Source organism: Phacochoerus africanus, chromosome 10 (genome assembly GCF_016906955.1).
Source record: "Phacochoerus africanus isolate WHEZ1 chromosome 10, ROS_Pafr_v1, whole genome shotgun sequence".
Classification (NCBI taxonomy): Eukaryota; Metazoa; Chordata; class Mammalia; order Artiodactyla; family Suidae; genus Phacochoerus; species Phacochoerus africanus.
Window position 1 is genome coordinate 5045850 of NC_062553.1, and position 18414 is coordinate 5064263.

The following is an 18414-nucleotide window of genomic DNA, read 5'->3' on the forward strand; positions in this document are numbered from 1 at the left end:
CGTCAACCCCCACCTGCCCCAAGTCTGATAGGCCCTTCCTGTTCTGCTGGCTGGAACAGGGGGACCAAGGAGACGCGGTCCCTCAGTGGGTGGGGGTTATCTGCTCTGCCCCGCTTACCTGGGCACCCACCGGCCCTAGACTATAGCCGCCCAGAACAAATGGCGGGCTGCTGCTGCCTTCACCTCCCCCAGCACCCACTGGGAACGGGGCTCCGCTCTGCCCATCAGTCCACGGGGTGAAACCCAAACAACCCTGTCCCGGGCCTCACATCCTACTGCCCATCTCCACGCACACTTGGGAATTCTGACTTCCCAGCCAGCTGTTGGCCCCTGTGTCTGTCGTGCTGTCTCACTTCTCTGTGTCTTGTCTTCATTCCTGGAGCTCTGCACCTTCCCCTCTTCCCCCCTCAGCACTCAGCCAGGCATGGCCCCTCTAGGAGCTTCCCTGACACCCAGCCTGAGTCTGACACCTGCTGCAGGCACCTCGCCCAGGCCGCCCTTTTCCATCACAGGCATCCTCTTAGCTGCTGTCATCTGCTCTGAGCCGAAAATGGTGGAACGCCAGTGAACGCATAAGGGTCAACCTGGCCTCTGTCCATCTAGAGGGAAGGAAGCGTGTCTGATCGTCTCCACCCAAGGCCCAGTTGAGTGCTGGCCAAAGGGGGCTGACCCGCCATCTGTCCTGCCTGCAGGGCTTCAGCTCCTGCTGTGTGAGCCCACTGCTGCCCAAGTGCTGGCTCAGCCCATCAGTCCCAGGCAGATAAAGCCCCAGATGGGAACGCTGTCTGGGACCACGCCTGGGCCTCTGCTTGCTTTGCTGCCTGGAGGGCAGACCCCAGCAGAGCCCCTCTCCACTCAGCAATGTCCTGTCTCCCGCCCGCCCACGATGCTGGGGTCCTAGCAGAGCCACATCACCTTGTGCCATCCACGGTGATGGTGACGATGATGGTGGTGGTGATGAAGATGATGGTGATAGCAATGACGATGGTGACAATGATGATGATGATGGTGACAGTGATGACAATGACAGTGATAATGATGAAGACGATGGTGACAGTGATGGTGACAGTGATGATGACAGTGATGAAGATCCTGGTGATAATGATGAAGATGATGGTGATAGTGATGGTGACAGTGATGAAGATGATGGTGACAGTGATGATGGTGACAGTGATGATGATGAAGACGATGGTGACAGTGGTGGTGACAGTGATGGTGACAGTGATGAAGATCCTGGTGATAATGATGAAGATGATGGTGATAGTGATGGTGACAGTGATGAAGATGATGGTGATAGCAATGACGATGGTCACAATGATGATGATGATGGTGTCAGTGATGATGGTGACAGTGATGATGATGAAGACGATGGTGACAATGATGGTGACAGTGATGGTGACAGTGATGATGAAGATGGTGACAGTGATGATGAAGATGGTGATAGTGATGATGAAGATGGTGATAGTGATGAAGATGATGGTGACAGTGATGATGATGAAGACGATGGTGACAATGATGGTGACAGTGATGGTGATGATGGTGATAGTGATGGTGACAGTGATGGTGATAGTTATGAAGATGATGGTGACAGTGATGAAGATGATGGTGATAACGATGATGGTGATAGTGATGGTGACAGTGATGGTGACAGTGATGAAGATGATGGTGATAGCAATGACGATGGTCACAATGATGATGATGGTGTCAGTGATGATGGTGACAGTGATGATGATGAAGACGATGGTGACAATGATGGTGACAGTGATGGTGACAGTGATGATGAAGATGGTGACAGTGATGATGAAGATGGTGATAGTGATGATGAAGATGGTGATAGTGATGAAGATGATGGTGACAGTGATGATGATGAAGACGATGGTGACAATGATGGTGACAGTGATGGTGATGATGGTGATAGTGATGGTGACAGTGATGGTGATAGTTATGAAGATGATGGTGACAGTGATGAAGATGATGGTGATAACGATGATGGTGATAGTGATGGTGACAGTGATGGTGATAGTTATGAAGATGATGGTGACAGTGATGAAGATGATGGTGACAGTGATGAAGATGATGGTGATAGTGATGATGAAGATGGTGATAGTGATGAAGATGATGGTGATGAAGATGATGGTGATAGTGATGGTGACAGTGATGGTGATGATGGTGACAGTGATGAAGATGATGGTGATAGTGATGGTGACAGTGATGGTGACAGTGATGGTGATGGTGATAATGAAGATGATGGTGACAGTGATGGTGATGATGGTGACAGTGATGAAGATGATGGTGATGATGATGGTGACAGTGATGGTGACAGTGATGGTTGATGGTGATAATGAAGATGATGGTGACAGTGATGGTGATGATGGTGACAGTGATGAAGATGATGGTGATGATGATGGTGACAGTGATGGTGACAGTGATGGTGATGGTGATAATGAAGATGATGGTGACAGTGATGGTGATGATGGTGACAGTGATGAAGATGATGGTGATGATGATGGTGACAGTGATGGTGACAGTGATGGTGATGGTGATAATGAAGATGATGGTGACAGTGATGGTGATGATGGTGACAGTGATGAAGATGATGGTGATGATGATGGTGACAGTGATGGTGACAGTGATGGTGATGGTGATAATGAAGATGATGGTGACAGTGATGGTGATGATGGTGACAGTGATGAAGATGATGGTGATAGTGATGGTGACAGTGATGATGAAGATGTGACAGTGATGAAGATGATAGTGATAATGATGATGGTGACAGTGATGGTGACAGTGATGGTGACAGTGATGGTGATGGTGATAATGAAGATGATGGTGACAGTGATGGTGATGATGGTGACAGTGATGCTGATGCGATGGTCATGTGATGGCGATGGTGACGATAACGACGCAGCTGGTGGTGATGATGACAGCAATCCTTTTCACGGGTACTCCCATGCCAGGCATTGTATCAACAGCCTCATTTAACTCTACAACAATCATGTGGCAAGGGACTGCTTTCCACTTTGTCACTGCTGAAAATGAGGCTCAGGGACATTAAGTCACTTACCTCAGTCACTCTGGCAGCAGCAGAGCCAGGACTCAATCCCAGGCAATTTCGCTTCAAAGCTCTGGCATGTAACCATCTGTGGGCCTGGGCCTCTGTGCCAGCATTCTGTGTGCCAGCCAGGTCCTGCTGTGGCCACCCCCCACTTCACCTGAAGCCCTTGAGGCTCAGAGAGGTGAGGAGATCTCCTTGCTCGGGCCACAGGGTCCACCTGCTGCTTCCCCTCCAGTGTTACAGGTGGTTTCATGGAGGGGCAGGGACCCCCATTCTCCCAGGGACACCTCTGTCCTTGGAAGCGCTCTGCCCAGAGATGCTGGTGGAGGACTTACTTCTCTCTGTTGAATATGATGAATTCCTTCCGCACCGTCTCCAAGCATTGCTGGAGGTGTCCATTCTGTCAAAGAGCACAGAGAGGGGACCACGGTGACGGAGCATCCTCCAGGGGCGATAATGAGCAGAGACGGATCTAAATGGGACGAACGATGCTTGGGGCTGGGGACACACTAGGGGCTGAAGCAGCCCTGATTGTCCAGACACATGCCACGGACAGGCCCGTCAGACAAAGATGCTTCTCATCATTTTAAACCATTAAAGCCAAGGTAAAAGCCATGGTGAAATGGACTTATAGGAGTTCTGGTTGTGGCTCAGTGGTTGCGAACCCAACTAGTATCTATGAGAGTGCACGTTTGATCCCTGGCCTCGCTCAGTGGGTTGAGGATCCAGCATAGCCATGAGCTACAGTGTAGGTCACAGACCCGGCTCAGATTCACCATTGCTGTGGCTGTGGTGTAGGCTGGCAGCTGCAGCTCTGATCTGACCTCTAGCCTGGAAACTTCCATATGCCATAGGTGCAGCCCTAAAAAGACCAAAACCAAACCAAACCAAAAAAACCCCACTGTGCCTTCACAGTCATGACCTAGGTTTCCTGATCCCGTGAATGTTGATGAGGTCTAATGGAGAAGCGTGATGGGGGAGGGAGAAATGCAAGGCCATCGTGCAAAGGCGCTCATTCTCTTCAAGAACAAGGGCCAAGGGCCACCCGCCTCCCAAATGCTCATGGCAACCCCTGCGGGACCCCCCTCCCCCGCCCCATTTATGCACCCTATGAACACATGCCTGGGCTTCCCCAGGCCAGTGTCTGCATTACTCTCAGCAGGCCCAGGCCTAGGGACCACCATACTGTTAGGGGCTCCAAAAACAATTAATTTGTTTTAAAATTAGCCACCCCCTCCAATGAACTTTTAGCATGGAAAGTTACAGTCAAGTTCATACCAATGTCATCACGATCTAATGTTTACTATATTTTTAATGGAGGAGGGGCCAGCGGTGGGGTGAAGGGTACCTTCCAGAAGATACGCCAAAGTTCTAACGCCCAGGACCGGTAAATGGGCTCTTATTTGGAAACAGGGTCTTTGCAGATGGAACTAGTTAAGACGAGGTCAGACTGGAGCAAGGTGGGCCCTTAATTCCAGTGACTGGGGTCCTTAAAAAAAGGCTGTGCCAAGACAGACACGGAGAGGAAAATGCCCCGTGACGGTGAAGGCGGAGACCAGAGCGATGCAGCCGCAAGCCAAGGAATGGCAGGGGCTGCCGGCCACCCTCAGGAGCTAGGGGGCAGGGAAGGACCCTCGCTACGGCCTTTGAAGGAGCATAGCTCTGCCCATGCCTCGAACTTGAACGTCTGGCCTCCAGGACTGAGTCAATACCACTGCAGTTGTTTTAAGCCACGCAGCGAATGACACTGCCTGACGGCAGCCTGGAAAGTTAACACAGGGACCCACAGAGGTGCATGTGGAGTGGAGAGCGTGGCCCCGGGTGCCTCCAGGGCATAAAGGCTTTGCAGAGGGTGCTGGGGGCTCCTCGGCACAGCTCCGGTGTCACGCAGTATCATTTCTCCTGCTCTTGCTTAGGGATATGGATGTGGCTGCCCCAGGAGCTGTGCCTACGTGAATGATGAGAGCACAGACACGTCTGCCTCCAAGGATGCTTTCCCAGCGCCTCGCGATGAAAGACTGCTCATTTGATGGGGGCATTTCATTTACCGCAAATAAAGGTAAGTGGAAGGGGGAAGCTGCCAGCCCCCATCTGGCTAAGCAGCAGCCTGGCCCAATCACCGTCACTGGAGTCTAGGATCCCTCTCTCCCTGGGGTCTGCTCAGGAGACAGGGCTCACCAGGGGACAGCTGTCCTTCGTGCCATCTTTGGACCTGTTCTTCGCCAACCTCTTCTTCTTTTTGTGAAGCGGTTTGGATTCGAGAATCATTTCTTCAAGTTCAAACGTGGGATCGCAGTTCAACCTCCCTTTCTGAAAGGAAGCAGAAAAGGAGACAGGGTCTTTTTTCCATCCATCGTGGAACTGTGTTTTCATTCATTCAACAAGGAACCACTAACTCCTACGCTGCGGTACCCCAGCCGCGCTTTTTCCTGCTGATGCCAAGTGACACCTGCTCACTGCCTATGCCACTCAGGTAGCCCCATCGTCCCCACCCACCTGCACCCACCTGCACCCACCTGGGCAACCCCATCTGTTGACATCCACACGTTTCCTTAACCTCCTGTGCTTGTTCATTTCACGAGGTCGACTTCGGTTTTCCAGTCTGATATTTGTGCTTATTTTATCACAGCTTCCTTCTCATGTCACGACTATCTTTTCTACAAATTTCACTTGTAACAACTGCATTTAAATATGCCATTTCTCGGGAGCTCCCAGCATGGCTCAACGGAAACGAATCTGACTAGCAATCGTAAGGATGCGTGTTTGATCCCCGGCCTCGCTCAGTGGGTTAAGGATCCGGCATTGCCGTGAGCTGTGGTGTAGGTCGCAGACACAGCTCGGATCTGACGTCGCTGTGGCTGTGGCGTAGGCCGGTGGCTGCAGCTCTGATTCGACCCCTAGCCTGGGAACCTCCATATGTTACAGATATGGCCCTAAAAAAAAGACCAAAAAAAAAAATTGCCATTTTTGGCCAACATCTACCTAACTCCCCATCCTGGCCCCCTGTAGCTGGGGCCAGCTGACCCTCAGGCCTGGCCCTGCTCCACGCCAGGCTCCAACCACTTTGGTCAGAGGCAAGACTGGCCTCCCCAGCGTATCCCTGGTGGCCCTTTTTCATCCCGGGATCCGGTCCAGGACGCCGACCCTCTCCAGAAGCACAGCTTGGTGGTGATAACACCAACAGGTTGTTCAAACACCACCCAGTCCTGCTGGTTTCTGACTGTGGACATATTTTTAATCTCTTTGGGACTCAGGCCATTATCTGTAAGGTCTGGATAAGAATTCCTCCCTCATCGGAGATTAAATAAGTGAATGAAGTTCTTCAGGTAGGGCCACGTGGGAAGCGAGTCCCCGAGTCAGTGCACCTGTTCCTGATAGGATGGGGGCTAGGGAGGAGAGGGACAAGGCACAGCCCTGGGAGCCAGCCAGCCTTGCCACTGAGTGCTACCTCCTCGTCCTTCGCCTGCGTGGCTCTGAGGGAGACACGTGACCTCTCTCTGCCTCAGTTTCCTCCTCCGTGTAAAACGCAGCAGGCTCAGAGGGCCGATGACAGTTAACCGAGATAGTGTCTGCAAAACTTCTGGAACAGATGCTGCCTGATCTGTGGCAAGCCTGCAAGGACTGACCATTCCCTTTGCTGCCCTGCAGTCGCCCGGCCACCTCCCATGGGAGCCCTGGCCTTAAACTGCAACTTGTAAGCGAGGCTCTCGCTACCTGCAATCAAACTGGCCTTGGCCAGGCGGCCTCACCTCCACCATGTCAGCCAGGGCCCTGCCACAGCTGGTACAGGAGGAAGAACCAGGCTTTGAGCCCTGTGAAGTGCCCTGCTCCCATCCACAAGCTCCCTGACAACTGGCACCCAGACCTTTCTTTACCTGGGAGTCACCTGGGGCTGTGCCCAGTGTCTGCACGTGCAGGTGCTCAGCTCAGTGAATGCAGGAGGCATGGCTGGCACACCCCACACACAGAGCCCACAGGTGGCCAAGCAAAATCCCCGACCTCTTGCAGTGCAAGGAAGGGGAGGGGCACTGACTGAGCAGCCACTGGGTCACCAGCCCTGGGCACCTGTCTTCCCATAGCTGTCCGAGGGGCTCCGAGGAGGCAGGGAGCCCCTGAAGCAGAGGCAGCTCTGGTGTGCAGGGGTGCAGAGACAAGCTCTGGGGTCACAGCAAGGAGGGGGCTGCGCTGGACCACAGCCCAGAATTGGGGTCCCATTGATCACTCCTCCTCCAGTGCTCTGTGCAGGCTCCCAGGAGGAAAGCAAACCATCCCCCCAGCCCCCAGCTTCCCCGCGTCCACCCCTAACTTGTTTCCCATGGACTTTGTGGTTGTGCCTTGTCCGGCAGGAGAGGCAGGTGGGTGTTTCCAGACCGGCCCAGGGGCCAGGTTTCTCTCTGGGGGAGAGTTTATTCTCAGAAGCCCCCTGGCTGGCTTCCAGGCCCCCCTCTGCCCCTACTGTTCATCTCAGCCCCTACCAGTGCCGCCCTGCCAACACCTCCCTGCCAGCAACACTCTGGGCTGTGGTCCTTACCCCCTCATGCCCTCGTATTTTCTACTTTATTCTGCTCCTGTGATAGAGGTGTCTCGCTCTTCTTTGAAGCCCAAGCTCTCTGCTGCCTCGAGGTGGCATGCGACCTTGCGACTTTGATGGTCCCTCTGTCTGGATGGTTCCGTCCCAGCTCTGCAAGCCTGGTTCCTTCGCTGGGTTCAGACCTCTGCATCTCTACCTGAAAGCGGCCCCTGCCTCTTCATCCTTCACTCCGGTTTCTCCCTGTCCTCTTAGCTTGTTCTGTGTGTAGTAAGCCCCCACAGGCTACCAGGTAGCAGGTTACGCAGGTACTGCTAGTTCACTGTCATCCTCTACCTGACAGCCTGTGAAAACCGGGCTCATCTGCTCCTGTTACCCCGCTGTCCCTCCACCCCGGGGGAGATCTGGACCTGCGCACAGAGAGGATGTGACTCATCAAGAAAAAGGATGCTCTGCGCCCGTGAGGACCTGAGTCAGGGAGAGAAGCTGCCCCCAAAGGACCTGGGAAATCGGGTCAAATCCACCCTGAGCCTCAGTGAGACGGAACCTCTCTGGTGCTCAGGTGACGGAGGTCGGCTTCCGGGGTCCTCCTGTGTGCCCAGGTGGGGGGGCCCTGCGGGGACACCATCAGACAGGACCACACTCACATTGGGCACGAAGCCTGGCGTCAGCGCCTTCTCCAACACCGCGTCCCAGTTCATGTCGGCCAAGTAGGGTGCGCTCTGGACGTCGCCAAGGCTGGACAGGCGGCTCTCGGGGTCCTTGGTCAGGAGCTGCAGGCAAAGGGCAAAAATACGCTCGCTTAGGAGTTCCCGTGGTGGCGCAGTGGTTAACAAATCCCACTAGGAACCATGGGGTTGCGGGTTCGATCCCTGGCCTTGCTCAGTGGGTTAAGGATCTGGCGTTGCCATGATATATATATATATACACACACACATATATATATATATATATATATATATATATATATATATGCTCGCTTGGATGGCACACCCCGCTGAGGTTCGGGGGACTCTGAAGGCAAAGTCTGGGCAAAATGAACCCCCACCCCCACTTCCCACTTTCCATCCATTCCTGCCCTGTCTGGGCTGCTGCGCTGGAAATGTCACCCACAATCATGTCTTCATAACCAGGGAGGAACTGAGGGGTCAGGCTGCCTCCCCAAGGTCATCCAGCAAGGGGCTCGCTGGGGCAGGGATTGGATTTTCAGCTGCCATGCTCCCTCCAGGACTCATGCCCTGTGACATGACACGTCTCAACCATGTCTGCAGAGGCTTCCAATTAAAAAGAAAAAGGATTAGCCGCCTTGTTTTAGGATCTTCAGCTTGGTAACGAGATGCACAAAGCATAGTGAAATTGATCCCCGAACAGCTATGAGGTGACCTCTGCAGCCTGACGGAGGGGCCTCATTTGTAGCCAAGGGGACAATTTTTAGCTTCTCAAATAGAGTTTCTGCTAATAAGGGGTGATGCAGAAAAAAAAAAAAAGACATATTATTACCTTGCATCCAGGGGGACTTTCAGCTTTCAAACCACTTTAGCTTATCTGGTGCAAAGAACACTTGGGATGGAAATAAATGATGAGGCCCAGCCCTGGGATGGCCAATTTGTAGCCATGGGGCCTCAGGTAAGCTGCCGACTGCCTTGCAAGCGTTTCCTGCTCCGAAAGCAGGAAGGATAATGGAAACTCCTCCACCTGCTGCTCATGGTTCGGATGAGACCCAAAGGGGGTTGGTAAGGACCTGGGATGCGCTAAGGCAGGACACCACACCCCGCAGATGGGGGTCGGAATCAGGACTGCCAGTCTGCATCCACCTGCCACTGCTCCAAGTGGGCTGGAGTCACAGCACCTGAGGGTCACCCGGCAGGGAACCCCCTGCTGATCGTGGTGGCCTCTCTCTAGGAGCTGCCCCAAACCACAGGTGCAGATGTCAGGAGAGACGCCGCTTCAGTGCCCCGCGTGTGTGCGTTTGGGGGTTACTATTTAGGCAGCAGTTCGTTCTCTGATGCCCTGGGTGGGTGGCAGGGGAAGGTGTTGGCAGGTGGGAAGGGCTTCCAGGTGAGTCTGGTCAGCGGCTGGGGTTAAGGACCACTGATGCCTAAGACCCAGGAGGCGAGCCTCCCCTAAAGGAATATAACTGATGAGTGACTCCACGAGTCATCTACGGGGGTTCGGAGCTGACGCTCAGAACTCAGAGAGCCTGGATTTACACTCTCCTCTGCCCTCAAGCAGCCCTGTGGCATTGATTGAATGATTTTCCTTCCCTAAGCCTTACCTTCCTCATCTCTCCTCTGGGAATAAAAACCCAATTCAGCTCCCAGGGCTAAGTGAGGAGAGCCACCAGGTGGCCCAGGACATAACATGCCCCCAACCGGGGCTGGCTGCTGGCGTCATCATTCCTTCATTAAGGTGACTGGCGCCAACCACAGGCAAGGCTTGACTCTGTCACCTGGAGGATTCTGAGTGAGTCAGGCCGAATGCCAGCCTCACAGGGAGCGTGCCACACCCCACTGCCTGTGCCGGATGCCAGCCAGCCTGAGGACCATCTGGAGAGCTTACCAGAAGGCACCCTACGGGACCGACCCCACAGTTTCTGATTCGGAAGGCCCACAGTGGAGCCTGAGAATCTGCCTTTCCAATAAGCTCCCACGCGATGCTGCTGGTCCAGGAACCACATGTGGAGAACCACTGCTTTATTCTACTAGTAACAGTTCGGAAACAGTCAGGAGATGCCCAGTGTGCAAAGCTCAGTGAGTTTAAAGATGATGTGTATATTTAAAAAAATTTTTTCCCCTTTTTACAGACACACCTGTGGCATACGGAAGTTCCCTGGTGAGGGGTCAAATCAGAGCTGCAGCTGCCAGCCTACACCACAGCCACAGCAACCCTGGATCCAAGCCACATCTTCGACTAATGCCACAGCTCACAGCAACACTGGATCCTTTAACCCACTGAGCGAGGCCAGGGATCCAACCAACATCCTCATGGATACCAGTCGGGTTCTTAACTCGCTGAGACACAACAGGAACTCCTGATTTGTACAGTTTTTAAAGAACCACATGCATTAAATGTTTCTAATTATTAGAAGCTTGTAGTGGAGTGAAAAGAGCCGGAGGGCTTTGCTGCCACAGATGTGACTCCGAGCCATACCCTCCCGCCCCTGGTCCAGCAGCTTTGTGGTCTCGATGCCAGAGGGTGAGAGCGTTCTGATGAGGTGTTACAGCCCCGCTTAGTTTGCTGTCTCCACCGCTGTCCCTCACCCGTTTGCTCATTCCTTAGTCTGCTGCCCTGCCTGCCTGATCCTGCCCCGAGAAACCGGCTCCCTGGCCAGCCGCCTTACCTTCTTCAGCAGGGCGACCATGCCCTTGCACCACGTGGAGGAGTAGTGGACGCGCTCCACCCTGAACATGTTCAAAATCTCATCGATGGGCGTCGCCGAGTGGATCTCATATGGTCTCTGCAGCCAAAGGACAGCAGGGGCATCAGAGACAGCGAGAGAGCCCACGGAAGATGCCATGCCGTGTTAAACACACACAGAGAACAGACTTGCGGCTGCAAGGGGGTGGGTCCGGGGGTGGACTGGGAGTTTGGGATGAGCAGATGCAAACGATGATGGGTAGGATGGATAAACCACAAGATCCCACTGTTCAGCACAGGGAAGTCTATTCAACATCCCGTGATAAAACGTAACGGAAAAGAATGTGAAAGATAACCGGTACGTATCCATAACCGAATCACTTTGTTGTACAGCAGAAATGAACACAATGCCGGCAGTGCTGAATGTTACATGTCAAATAAATTACCAACAAAAACCCAGAAAACCCCCAACTGTGTGTTTCGAGGGGTGGTGTATAACCCTTCAGGCTAACAGAGGGTGTTGCTCTCACTTGGCTGAGCAGGTGGCCTGGACCTGTGTACACCAGTGACCGGGCCACAGGGCAGTGAGGAAACCTGGCTGGTGGGTGTTCTCCTATGGCTGCAGGAGTGGAAGTGACTTGGCAAAAGGTAAGAGACATAGACAGGAGTGGGGAGAAGGAGCGGCCCTCACTAACCACAGCCCCCAGCTATGGGCAGGCCTTGGCTGCACCTTCCCTGCCTGGCTGAACTGGCCTGGGATCAGGGTCTGTTGGGCAGAAGGATGCCAGATGCTGGGCCTCGTCCACCTGCCATCCTGTCTTCCCCACAGGGAGGGAGCATAAGCCCCGTTCTCCGATTCCCAGCTTGCTGGAGCGTTAAAACTCCTGGCAGTTCTCTCGACATTGCCCTGGGCGGTTTCTTGCCTCTAAGCATCTCTCAAAGCTCAGGAAAGCTTTCTTGATTGGGACCCTGGGGAAGGGCTTGGACAGAGCCTGAACATCAGCTCCACTCCCTCCACTCCTCCCGCCAAAGAACCGCTGTCTCTCTGAGCCTCTTCACCCCCCGCCTGGCTCTACCTTCTCAGAAGTGTTCTGATGGCTCAGGGCTAGAGCAGGCAACTGTTTCCTGAGCAGGGATGTTTCAACAACCACCCTCATCCCGGAGAAACTGGGAGGAATGAGCACATCGTTAATCCAGGTGAACTTGGTTGTCCCATGGAATTCCTGCTGCGGGCACCTCGAAAATGGGATCACAGCTCCCCATCTCCATGCTCAATGTCTGCCGACCAGCAGGTCCCAGAGCATGACAGCAACAAGGATGTCGCTCCCTCCACCCACCATTGCGGATTGAACACTGACCACGAGCCCAGACGCTATGGGGGCTCCCACCGTTTATAAAGAGCCCGCTCCAACCTCCTGGAACTTGGATTCCCACGGGGATGCTACATATAGGAGGGGTCAACCCAAGGTGCCGAGGGTCCTGAGCCTTGCGGGGGGCTACAACCCCCTGGAATGAAGGAGCGGCGGTCTTTACCAAACAGGGCTCTGCGGGGGAAGATGCCCGCCCACACGCGTGCGCCTGTGCCTTCTGATAGGTCCACCCAGAGAGGGGCCTCTTCCTGATTGGCTGCCTCCTCCCTCATCTGTTAACTGAATCAGGAATCCCCGCCCTCACCCCCTGCCGCCCAATAGGCAAAACCACCACCAATGGGCTCCCTACAAAGTCTAGTTAGCTTGATATGCTAACATTCTTTAAATCTTTCTTCAAACATGTTTTAATTTAACAGGATGGAGAATATGGTTTCAGTTTTAATATTTTTAAATTTCCAGCAAGGAACTATACTCAGTATTTTGTAATAACCTGTAAGGAAAAAGAATCTGAAAATGAATGTATGTGTGTGTGTGTGTGTGTGTGTGAGAGAGAGAGAGAGAGAGAGAGAGAGAAAGAGAGAGAGAGAGAATCACTGTTTTGTACACTTGAAACTAACATGATTTGGTAAATCAACTATACTTCAATAAAAGAAAGAATTTTAAAAATGTCCACCCAAAGCTGCTTCCCTGTTTGGTATTCGCAAGACCCCATCAGCAATAACAACCATAATTAGAAATGAGAGTGGGAGTTCCCCTTGTGGCTCAGTGGAAATGAATCTGACTAGCATCCATGAGGACACAGGCTCGATCCCCGGCCTCGCTCAGTGGGTTAAGGGTCTGGCGTTTGCCCGGTGAGCTGTGGTGTAGGTCGCAGACTCGGCTGGGATCTGGAGTGACTGGGGCTGTGTTGTAGGCTGGCAGCTACAGCTCCAATTCAGCCCCTAGCCTGGGAACCTTCATATGCCGAGGGTGCAGCCCCAAAAAGACAAAAAACCAAACCAAACCAAGTAAGAGTGTTAATTGAGAGTGTTTGGGATGTGACACAAATCCCCAGCATCTTTATGAGTCAGCTACTATGAGCTGGACGGCTTTACAGAAGACAACCAGAGGCACCAAGCCCCAGGGCTAGGATGTGGGGCAGGAGGTCAAAGCTTGAGAAGCGTCCACCCCCAGTTCGCCTCTGACCACCACTGTCACAGGCTGAGGGGTGTCCCCCAAATGTGTATGTTGCAGTCGGACCCCAGCACCACAGAATGGGATCTTATTTAGAGACGGCGTGTTTACAGAGGTGATCAAGTTAACACGAGGTCACTGGGGGCAGTGGGGGCGGGCAATCCAGTATGCCTGCAGTCCTGGTAAGCAGGGGAAACCTTACAGAAAGAGGAACCTAGGACTCAGGGAGACACGGAGCGGACCCACGTGCAGAGACGCAGGGAGCAGATGGCCATCTGCAAGCGAGGAGACAGACTTCCTTCCCAGCCCTCAGAAGGAATCGGCCCCGAGGACACCTTGATCTTGGACTCCCAGCCTCCAGAGCTGTGAGAGAGTGAGTTTCTGGTGTTCAAGCCGCCAGGTCTGCAGCACTTTGTCACAGCAGCACGAGCAGACTTAGACAAGTTCCCTCGCCCTCGAATTCCACATGCAGGGGTCCCCTCCGCAGGGTCTGATTTCCACTCTGTTCTTGGGCTGCGCTAGTGCCCTCTGCAGAGTGGGCACTGCTGTGAGCAGGACAACAGGCATCCCCACCCCCTCTGCCACTGGCTCTGAGCTCATCGTCTTGGAGGGAGACGCAGTAACAGACATCAGGTATGGGATGCATGCTGGGGGCATCTCTAGGGGGTACCAGGCACATGGGAGGGGTGTGGCCTTAGTGGAGGGAGGGTCAGGGAAACCAGAGAACCAGGGCTTGGGCCACCACCTGAAGACAGGCCAGGAGCTGAGGCTTTGGTTTCTGGACTATTCAGAATTGTTTCTCCCATGCTTTTGCCTCTCAAAAGGCCATTTCTCCAACTCACATCCCAGCTCCCCACCCCCCACCCCCCTGGACACCCAGCTACTACAGGAGCAAGGGTGCTGGCAGACAGATGCCATAGGCCCTTTTTTCATTTTAAAGGTTGGGAAATGGAGGCTGGGAGATGAAAAGTGACTTTCCCAATGTCCCACAGAGAGCCCCAGATTCTCCTTTACTGCTCTTTCCACCAGAGCCCAGAACCCAAGCACCCAGCCCAGAACCAGCCAACAAGTGTGAAGACTCTTCCTTTCATTCACATTTCAATCTCCGTTTCCTACTTGGTTACTTCAAGGCATCCATGGATCCACCTCCCATCAGGCCCCCCCCCCATGGAACCCCGCCCCCCTCTGTGGATCGCCCCTCCTCTGGAGGGAACCTGACCGGTAAAAAATAACAATGATGATAAAAATGACAGCTGTGAAACATCAGAAGCAGCTACACCCATCTGGAAATGCTTTGGGATGCTATGACTGAAATCGGCTCTGTAGCTTTAGGCCCCAGGTTCAGCCTTGACCTGTTTGCGTGGTTGCAGGAAAGCCTAGGTCCTTCTACAAGAATATTGGCAAATATGAAGATCAATATTCCACTGGCTTATGGTAAAGAATTCTGTTGATGCTTGGTTTTCACTCCTTGGCCTTAGGATGTGTTGACTCAGAAAATCGAGAGGTAATCAAACTTACGGTTACTGAAGGGGACACGTGTGTGAGGGGAAGGGACAAATTAGGGGGTTGGGATTGACATACACACACTATTAGATCTCAAACAGGCAGGTAACAAGGACCTACTGTATAGCACAGGGAAATCTACTCAATACTGTGTAATAACCTAAATGGGAAAACATCATATATATACATATAAAACAGATTTACTCTGCTGTAGGCCTGAAATTAACATGATTTTGTAAGTCAACTATATACCAATAAAATTTTAAAGAAAGAGGTATTTATAAGGCAAAGTAATTACATGCACGGCTTGTAAAAGTGACTTTACCAGCAGGGCACTGGATAGGCTCATCATGGGGTGCAGGTGGGTCTCTATTCCAGGAAACCCAGTTTATAAAAATTGCCAGTTGACTAAGAAAGAGAAAAAGGTGGCCAAGAATTGCCGTAGACCTGTTATTTTAATTGTGAGAGCTGAGCTGGGCCTGGGGGACCCTCGAATCCAATGTTTTCCCCCCGAATCTTCTGATTCAAAATCCCAAACACAGAAGAGATGAAAGGAAAGAAGAGTTCCTCAGGCCATTGAAACCTCCAGAGCTCGGGAGAAACATCCTTCCCCCTGTGAACGGTGGAATCAGCCCTGCAGGGTCCTACAGTTCCAGGACTCATGGCTTGAAAACCCCTCCCTTGATGGGGACACAAAACCTGCAGGCAGGAGGTCACAGGATTCACTTCCTCCCAGGATTCTCTGCTCGCTTTATTGAAGGCAGCACTCAACCCAAGGGCGCTTCTATCCCTTTGTTGGGGCAAGACACCCATAGATTCCTCATCCCGGGGTTGAACCCAGCCCCAACCCAAGGACTCTGTTGGGTTAATACATCCATAGATTCCTTGTCTCTGGGGCTGAACCCACCGCCTGGAGTCTCTGGTCGAACCCAGGGCCTGGTGTGTATCCAGGTGTTCTCAGCTCTGCACTCCAACCCCTAGAAGCCCTATGAGTCTCCCCCGATTATCCATCAGCCTCTCCACGCCCCCGCCTTCTGTCTATCAAACCCTAAGGAGAAGGGCCGACTGGGTCAATGGCAAGGGTAACGCCCGGTGGGAGGGCTGCTTGGGGGGACGCAGAGAGGGCAGAAGTCCTCCTGGTGCCTCACTGTGGGGCTTTCAGGTCCCCGTCCGTCTACATGGCAAGTGAACCCTGCGAGGCCAAGAGGGCCAGTGGCTGACACGCACAACCTCCTTTGGTCCCCTTGATGACTCTACCGTGGTGGTTCGCAGCTGCGGATTATCTGTCCCCCAGGGGACATCTAGCAAAGTCTGGAGACATTTTGGTCGTGTCCTTAGTGGATGGGCGATTCCTGCTGGCATCTAGCAGGTAGAGGCCAGGATGCTGCTAAACACTACAACGCACAGGGCAGCCCCCACCACAAGGCGGTACCCAGCCCAGGTGTCCACGGCGCTGAGGCTGGGGAGCCCTGGGCTTTGGGCCTGCAGCCACTGTTCTCCCCTTTGACTGACCAGAGATGCGCTCACTCCAGACCATTCAGAAACGGTGCAAGAGGAGTTCCCATCCTCAGCGGGAATGAATCTGACTGGTATCCAAGAGGATGCAGGTTCAATCCCTGGCCTCGCTCAGTGGGTTAAGGATCTGGCGATGCTGTGAGCTGTGCTGTAGGTCGCAGATGCGGCTTGGATCCTGCGTCGCTGTGGCTGTGGTGTAGGCCAGCTGCTGTAGCTCCAATTCAGCCCCTAGCCTGAGAACCTCCATATGCCGCAGGTGCGGCCCTAAAAAGCAAAAAAAAAAAAAAAAAAGAAAAAGAAAAAGAAAAAGAAACTGTGCAACAAAGTTAGGATTTGATCCCTGAAATATGTGACTCCAAAGCCAGAGCACTGTGCTGTCACCTCCATGGACAGCACTGCACTGCCTAGAGAGGGAAGCCAAGGGACTCCAGCCAACCTCAGGGTCCTTTCTAGACAGTCCCCAACAGTCCTTCTGACGGCTGGTCAGTCTCAGATGGCGGCTGTGTCGGCCTCTGCTGCCCTTCCCCTTCTCTGCTCACACGGTTCCCTCCAACGACTCATGCGTGACCCTCCCCGCTCAGAAGTCCTCCCAGGCTCCTCTAAGAAGAAGTCACTGGCACTTTCTCTGCATCTCCCTGTTGCAGAAGCATCCCCATGGGCACGTTTCCCCAGCTACCTCCTGCGTTCTCTGTCCGCGTGTTCTCCCGGAAGCCTCGTGGGGGCCCCCGCAGGCCGGCCTCATAATCCCCGGCAGAAGAAGGAGGAGGCGGGGCTCAGGAGAGTTTGGTGGCAGAGTCACGGCACCAGCAAGGTGCATGGGATGTGGAAGGAAGCCTGGACCTTGGTTCCCCGGGGCCCCGGGGCCTCCCTGCTGACGGTCAGCAGCCAGGCGTGACTCACCTCCGCTCCCAGGGCCGGGCTCTGGCTTGAGAGAGGCTGCGTTGTAAAGAGGACAGGACAGGAATCTGAGACCAGGGGAGGGGAGCCGACACTGACTCAGTGATGAGTGTTTATCAGTCAGAATCACTCAGCCCTCCGAGCCATCCTTCTGGGTAGCCGTTACCACTCCTTTTGGTTGACAGATGAGGCTCCTGAGTCTTGGCCTATGTATGGGCCTTGGTTAAGATCACAGACGAGGCACCAGGTAAAGCCAGGGTTTGAACCTGTGAATTCCTCTAAGATGCTCTTTCTGTGTCCCAAGGAGGCCGCTGTCGGTTAAGTAAGAGGAAAATCTTTGCAGGTGTTAGAACTATAAAAAAAAAAGAAACGGCTCTTTCTGGAGGTAAGCAGTGCTTTTCTACAGGTGGGTGGTCCCCAGCAAGGATGTCCCCAGCGCACCTGGGAGGGGGCAGTGGCTGGGCTCAGACTCGCATGTAAGTCCCGTCTCTGGCTCAGTGGAGGGGAAACCTCCTCTCTGTCCCCAGGGAGTTCCCATGCGGGGGTGTGGTCACATGGCCCCTGGGATAGCTGTGCTCACAAGGGGGCTCTCTGGTGGTGCTTTCTAGAATCTTCTTTCCTTCACTGAGCAGGTGTGCAGGGTGAAAACTGACCCAGTCTGGGCTCAGAGAGAAGCAGGGTCAGAGTGACTCCCCTGGTCCAGGCCGAGGAGCCACAGGCTGCCGGGAGCCTCTGCGTCGAGACTTCCAGCCCACAGATGACATGCCTGTGGACACTTCTCTGCTCTCCCCATGGAGCCTTTGGGGACAGACGTCTCTTTTTGCTCCAGGGCTAGAACATTCCTGCATCCCTGGCCACTATCCATCCCATCAATCTCCCGCCTTTCGTTTCAATGCCTTCCAACCTTAAGATCTTAGACCACGTGTTGGGAAATTCCCATCAGCACAGCCTTTCATCTTTTGCAGGTAAGGAGCCCCCTGGATCCGAGGGAATCAAGGAACAGGGGGTAAGCACCT

At 53.5% G+C, this 18414-nt stretch overlaps 1 protein-coding gene across 1 annotated transcript in view; it reads right to left on the reverse strand.

The window, feature by feature from the left end:
* The window catches only part of STK32B (serine/threonine kinase 32B), a 366748-nt gene that overhangs the window by 19563 nt on the left and 328771 nt on the right, over window positions 1–18414 (reverse strand). The window contains exons 8-11 of the mRNA XM_047799270.1: window positions 10924–11040; window positions 8231–8356; window positions 5234–5365; window positions 3391–3455 (exon numbers count right to left, since the gene is read on the reverse strand). Of these exons, the coding sequence (XP_047655226.1) occupies window positions 3391–3455; window positions 5234–5365; window positions 8231–8356; window positions 10924–11040 (440 nt within the window). The remainder of the gene's footprint in view (window positions 1–3390; window positions 3456–5233; window positions 5366–8230; window positions 8357–10923; window positions 11041–18414) is intronic.